We start from the raw sequence: 6,938 nt of genomic DNA on the forward strand, positions 1-6,938 counted from the left end.
GGAACTCCGAGGCTTGCCAGTTCTACAAGGTCTTTCTGATACTTTTATCTTCTCCTTCACTGATACCACGTGTTGGCCTAGCTCTTGTGGAATTATACCTCCACGCGGTATCTTACCTGCCATTTCTCTAATCCTTACTATCGAAGATTACGCCACCCCTTGTTTGGATCCAGGTGACAAATCGCTTCAAAGTAAGGAAAACTAAAGCGTTTAAGTCAAAAGCAGCTTCCTAAATATCGGCCGATGATCTGTGCAAATAAAGAACACATTGTGTCTGTTGTCCTTTGTTTCTCGCTTACAGACAATAGGGGACCTGCTATAAAGATCATTTTTCTTCGTCTGTGTATTTGTGGGATAAAAAGAGTATAGGTGGGGGCGCCTGGGTGGCTCAGTCGGTAGAGCATGTGACTTGATCTCGGGCTTGTAAGTTCGAGCCCCACATTGGGTGTAGGGATTTCTTGTAAATACATAAATAAATAAATAAATAAATAAACGGACAAAATACTATTAAAAAAAATGAACAGACAAAACAAAACTCATAGAATACAGAGATGGGTGGTCATCAGAAGGGAAGGGGTCTGGGGGTGGGTAAGATGGGTGAAGGGGGTTAATTGCATAATGACAGGTGGTAACTAGACTTCTTATGGTGGTCACCTTGTAGTGTGTCCATAAATCAAATGATTATGTTGTACACCTGCAACTAATCCTATGCCAAATTTTACCTCAATTAAAGAGAAAAAGGATGTGTACCGTTTTCCACGCATGATGTTTCATTAATTTTATTGTCTGTAAACGTAGTAAAATATCTCTGGAAGGATATATAAGGAAGCAATCTATCAGGAACTGACAGAGTGCAAAATAAAGAGATCTGACACCTTTTGAATATATTTCCTGTTTTTTAGAAAGCTAACTTAAAAAAAATGTTTTAAAAACAGGGGCAGATATTCAGGAAAAGAAAAAAAACAACTACAACAACAACACATTTTTTGAGTGGTGGAGTTGGGGGAAATGAGTCCAATATACTAAAATTCTAAATCCGGAAACAAACTCCTTGAGGTCATGTCTGTCTTCTTACAAAAGGCACTCTTGGTCCATGGAACAGTAGTTGGTACAACTAAGGGCTAAATAAATATTTGTTGACTGCTAAAAATATAAATGTCAAAATGTTCTACTAATTTTTGAAGACTTCTATTCACTGTGAAGACAAAGTCTCGATACACTTCACAGGGACTAGGTTCAAAGTCTCAGCCTGCTTGTTCCTCCCCCACCCCCCCAGCCTTTTGTAAGAACACTGGCCATTTCCACTGGCTCACAGAAGGAAGAGCCAGACCAAAGCCTGTTCCAGATGGGGACTGGGGAAGCTGTCACAGAAGCCTGTGTGGGGTTGGCCATCAGTTCCAACAAGGACACCTTCCCATGACTCCAGTTAGCACAGCGGCCCTGCTAAGCCTCAGCGTGTTCACTGTGTTCCAACACACGCACACACACACACACACACACACACACACAGACACTCTCTCTCTCTATTCCTGTTAACTTATTTCCAGCTTAAAGTGGTCAGCTGGAACTTACCTCCATGGCCCCCCCCTCATTTTTTTCCCCACCCTTCCCCTGTCCTGTCTCCCTTCTGGGATTCTGCAGGGAATTTGCTTCAGATATACAGGAAAGATGAAATGACTATTTCCTTCTTTGCTGGTGCAAGTTCAAACTTCAGGTCACACAAATCCAGGGTTAGATCCCAGCTTTGCTTGGACAAGCCGTGTAAAGATGAGCATAGTACTTCAGTCTCTCTAAACCTCCTTTTCTTCCTCTGCTCGTGAGGATTACAATGATCATTTCTCCTAATTAAAAGAAATGATGGGGGCACCTGGGTGGCTCAGTAGGTTAAGCAACCGACTTCAGCCCAGCTCATGACCCCGCGCTTTGTGGGTTCGAGCCCTGCGTCGGGCTCTGTGCTGACAGCTCAGAGCTTGGAGCCTGCTTCAGATTCTGTATCTCTCTCTCTCTGTGCCCCTCCCCTGTTTGCAAAAAATAAATAACCCTATTTATTTAGGGTTAAATGAACCCCTGTCTCCAAAAAATAAATATTTAAAAATTAAAAAGAAAGAAATGATGAAATACATACGTCTGCAGCAAACTATACCAACAGAAAACAATATTAGACACCATGTATTATATATTTACACTTTTTTTTTTTAATTTTTTAAGTTTATTTACTCTTGAGAGATAGAGACAGAGCATGAGCAGGGGACGGGGAGAGACACAGAATCGGAAGCAGGCTCCAGGCTCTGAGCTGTCAGCACACAGCCCAACGCGGGGCTCGAACTCATGAACCGCGAGATCATGACCTGAGCCGGAGCCGGATGCTTAACCGACCGAGCCACCCAGGCGCCCCTATTTACGCGTGTTTAAGACAGTCGTTTGTAAATAATCAGGATGAACACTCACTACACTATGATACTGTTGGTTTACTCCTGCTCCTACAAGTCTGTGTGATCTGACAATTTAGCAGCTCATGGGATAGCATATGTCTCTGTTCCCAGTCCCCTTGCCAGTCCTCTTTCTGCCCTGAGTAGACTTTTGAGACCATGACTCCAGTCCGGCTCTGAGGAATGCGGAGTGATTGAGAAAGGAGCAACCACTATGCATCTACTTCAGAGATGAAGGTGGCTTCAAACCACACTCCAATGTGTCACCGGCAGTCCTACATGTAAGCACAGGGAGTGATTTCACACACAGCAGACACCGGGCCACCCTCACACAGGGCCGGTACCCACAGCCAGGCTGGCACAACAGTGGAAACTAGTCGATGGAGGCATCACCAGGAACAGGTGGTGCAGGCCACACAGGTGTTCTCGGGCAGCATACGGAGAACAGAACTTTGAAAAGATACTCAGTCCTGAATCAAAGAGGGAATTGCGTTCTGTTTTCTGCCTTCAGTCGCCTGGCACCCCTTGGACCCCTTTCCAGATTATCATAAACAATGGAAAAGACTTAACAGTATATAAAACCAAGCGGCTGCAAACTGGAATTTCTAATTATCTGTGACTTCGAAATTGAGAATTTACTTTGGATCGACCCCAGCTGTTGATCAACTCTGTCTATTCCAACTCATTTTACCCAGTTCTTCTAGGCAACACCGTACCAGACCGCTCGTGTTGAAGCCAGTCGGTCGAGACCTGGGCACTTGATCAGATCTCAGACTAGAGACATTTCACTGAAGAGATCATTTATCAACATCCAAAGATTCTAAGATTCGAAAAACAGCCCCATCGACTTGGAGCATTGACTTTGAGGATCAGTGTTAATACCCCGTAACACGCTCTGAAAGAAACACTACCTATTAGAACTCATAATTCTAGACTGCTTATGAAAAATCAATTCCATCACGTAGCTGTGCTTATCCAGAAAAGCATGAAAAGCATTCATTCACAAGACTGAGCTAGCACATGTCGATTACACCTCAGTTAAAACAAAAGCAAAAACAAAACACTGAGCTACAAGTCGGTTACCATGTGATACATGATCAAAACAGCTTTGCCAGACCTCGTAGTCTGCATACTTCTTAGATCACCATATTGCACATAGTTACAAGAGGACAGAGCTGGCACTAAACTGTCACTAAAAAGCAACCAGACTAAGAGTTTTCTAAGGGCTAACATTTTTTCCCAAATAATTTCAAATGGGTCTGTTCTCTTAGAAGCGTTCCATGTTAGTGGACTCAATCTATGAATAAGAAAACGTTGGAACGGCAACCGGCACCTACCTGGAATCCTGTTAAGTGTCACCCAGAAATGTTCGTCGGGGCTGTAAGTATCTTTTGACCAGTGTAGTAGATCAATGGCCCTTTTGTCATGGAAGACAAAGTTGACAAACTCTCTCGTAAGGGCCACATAGGCAGTGCCAAAGTAGATGGTCAGCTGATGTGGAGGCGAGGTTTTCAAAATATTAGTATTTTTCACAAAAGAGCCATCCTTGCCTATGTGCTCCTGGTGGACATACTTAGTCCGTTTAATTGCGTGATCCGGAGGCAGTACCCCCGGGGTAATGTTTTTCCCTTTAAATCCTTTCAGATACCGGACTATCTCCTTGTTGGTTTTCAGGGGGAAATCTTGCCCACACGTGTTGATGGCGTACCTCCATGGGACCTTGGAGGCCGCAAGATCTTTTAGGCAATTCAGGTCAGCCTGGAGCCTGGAAATGCCTGCGTAGACCACAGGTTCTATCTTTGACGCGACAAAAGCGTTTTGGAAGCAACTCAGTAACCGCCATACAGATTCCTTAAACTCAGCCGGGGCTTTCTCATCCACATGAACACAGTAGACGTTTTGGGGCATATAGATAGCCCTGAAGAGCCTTTCAAAAGTGTCAAAGTCCTTATGGATGACCATGACATAAGCCAAAGGGAAAGCGACTTCTTCTTCCGACAGGGGTCTTGTGATGTAGTGATTCTGGATCAGGTAGTCCTTACAAGGGACGCTTCCCAAAGGGGATGGTAAGGTCTTCCCCCACAGAAAAGCTGACTTAGCTCCTAAGGCGTCATCACAGGCTTGCACTGGAGAATACCTTGGACTGGAACTGTTCACCTTCCCGAAACTCTTTGGCACGTTTAACTGGCTACTATAAAGGATCACCAAAATAACCACACAGAGCAGGATGAAAGCAAAACAGCAATACCTCCAAAAGTTCATTATTTTCACTTCCTTGGAGAAGGGATCTCTCTCCAGGGATGGAGAAATGACCGGCCCCTGAAACCTCGCGCGCGAAGAGGCTGAACTGACGGCTCTTCGCAGTCTGGGATTTCGACAGCTTCGCAGCGGGGCGTGAGCGCTTCAAGCCTCATCTACTGTCTCCCGGATCGCGGCGTCCCTCCTCCGGGGCGCCGGCCGGAGAAGAAGCGATGCTCCCCGGGCTCGGCGTGCTCTTCCGACCCTCGGTGCTGAATCCCGGCCGCGCTCCGCCCCGCCCAGAGGCCCTCCTCATTTGCATACGGAATGCGAGTGGCGGATCGTTGCAAATTACCTACTGCATTGGAAGGACGGGTCCTTTTCGCCGGGGCTGAGTCTCCCCGGCTTCACCCCGCCCCCCTCCGATCCAATCTATTCCGATACCATCTCCCTTCTCTTCCCAGGCTCCCCCCCACCCCTCACCTGGCAGAGTAAATGCTCCCACTTTGCCCTCCGGGGAGCCCCGCGACCTGCTAGCCGCCCCGGGGAAACCACAAGGTTGAGGACCTCTGCCCCTCGGGTTTTTTTTTGTTTCTTTGCCCCTCTTTTTGCTTGTCAGTGTTGTTTCTACCTCTGGGCATGCAGACACAGATAAGAAAAAAATGCACTTGTAACACGTGTTAAGCAGATTATCAGCTGCAAAAAAAAAAAAAAAAAAAAAAAAAAAAAAAAGGAAAGAAAGAAAAAAGAAAGGAGAAAAAAAGAAAAAGAAAAAGAAAAAAGGCTGGTGAGGTACGTGTTCCCCGGATTAAATCAGCCAGTTTCCCATGGTGTTATATACCACCGAGTCTGTGGAGGCTATGGGAAGAGGCAAAAAAGCATCACCCTCTTGGGGTATGGCAGAAGGAACCTAGCGGTGACTGACTTGTAACATTGAAGGGTCCGTGTGGATGACACAAATGTAAATGAAACAAACACACGTTAGTTTGCACACCAGACCGAAACGTGAGAGTCCTTGTTCCCAGAGAGAAAAGTTGGTTCCCCTTTCACACAGAGCTTCAGATAACTTGAGCTGTCAACACGGTATTTATCTACGAAATGTGGAGTGACTAGCCACTGGGTCTTTTGAAAAGTCTGACAGCTTCAGATTTGAGTTCATTTCACAGAACTCAAAGAAGTCTCCTTCCCACCAAGCCACCTCTCCCACTTCCTTATTCTGAAGAAAGAACAAAGGCTTCGGGGCCGCTGCAAAATTCCTGGAAGTATCGCTCAGTGTAATTCAAGGGAGGCAGGAAGAAAGAGAAGCCCAGCAGGTCCGGTCACATTACACAGGGGTTGTCACAGCTCACCTGTGCCAGGTGCCTGGAGCACTCAGCAAATGTGGAGTGCCTTGTAGACCTATGAGGGCGGTAAGGACGCTTCTGGGGAAAAGGGACTGGTCCAACTACAAAATCCATTGTGACAGTCACAGTGGTATGCTAAAAATGCCTGCACCCATCTCCCGTCCCACCTGTCTGGGCAGGATCAGCTGCCTCTGTTAGGAAAGTGTTCGGTGTATAATGCACCGATCTCCTTGCCCCCTTCCTGTCCCACCCCTCTCCCCTTCCCCAGACTCCCCAGCTTACTGTAATGGGCTGAGCTAATGAATGACAACAGTGTCACGGATGTGATGGATACGGATTTGGACACAGACCCGAAGAGTTGGCGGGGACCTTAAAGATATCTAATTAATACAACCCTTTATTTTACAGATGAGAAAACCGAGGCCAAGAAGAACATTCTTTTCCCAAGTCATTCAGCTGGAGAGAAGCCAGAAAGCTTCACTCTGCAGCTCCCTAGTCCAGATGCTGGAGCCAGTCCATTTGAGCCTCAAATCCCTGCTGGTCGCTGACCAGCTGTGAGACCAGGGTAAAGTTACTGAACCTCTCTGAGCCCCAGCTTCTTCATCTGTGAGATGCACAGTCACAGTGGTTTCCGTTTCACATGGCTGAGAAGAACATAAAAAGAGATGACTCTGGGGGCACCTGGATGGTTCAGTCGGTTGAGCGACCGACTTCGGCTCAGGTCATGATCTCACGGTCCATGAGTTCGAGCCCCGTGTCGGGTTCTGTGCTGACAGCTCGGAGCCCGGAGCCTGCTTCTGATTCTGTGTCTCCCTCTCTCTCCGCCCCTCCCCCACTCATGCTCTGTCTCTCTCTGTCTCAGAAATAAATAAACATTAAAAAAAAATAAGAAAAAAAAGAGAGATGACTCTTGTTCAGGGTTTATGTT

General features: G+C 46.4%; 1 protein-coding gene across 1 annotated transcript in view; it reads right to left on the reverse strand.

Annotated features, from left to right (window-relative positions):
- Nucleotides 1-5,345, reverse strand: part of LOC102972600 (glucosaminyl (N-acetyl) transferase 2 (I blood group)) — a 31,026-nt gene extending 25,681 nt beyond the window's left edge. Inside the window, exon 1 of the mRNA XM_007073112.3 lies at nt 3,767-5,345. Within this exon, the coding sequence (XP_007073174.1) occupies nt 3,767-4,691 (925 nt within the window). The 5' untranslated portion in view covers nt 4,692-5,345. The remainder of the gene's footprint in view (nt 1-3,766) is intronic.
- Between the last annotated feature and the right edge of the window lie 1,593 nt (nt 5,346-6,938).

The sequence above is a fragment of the Panthera tigris genome, chromosome B2 (genome assembly GCF_018350195.1).
Source record: "Panthera tigris isolate Pti1 chromosome B2, P.tigris_Pti1_mat1.1, whole genome shotgun sequence".
NCBI classification, from domain to species: domain Eukaryota; kingdom Metazoa; phylum Chordata; class Mammalia; order Carnivora; family Felidae; genus Panthera; species Panthera tigris.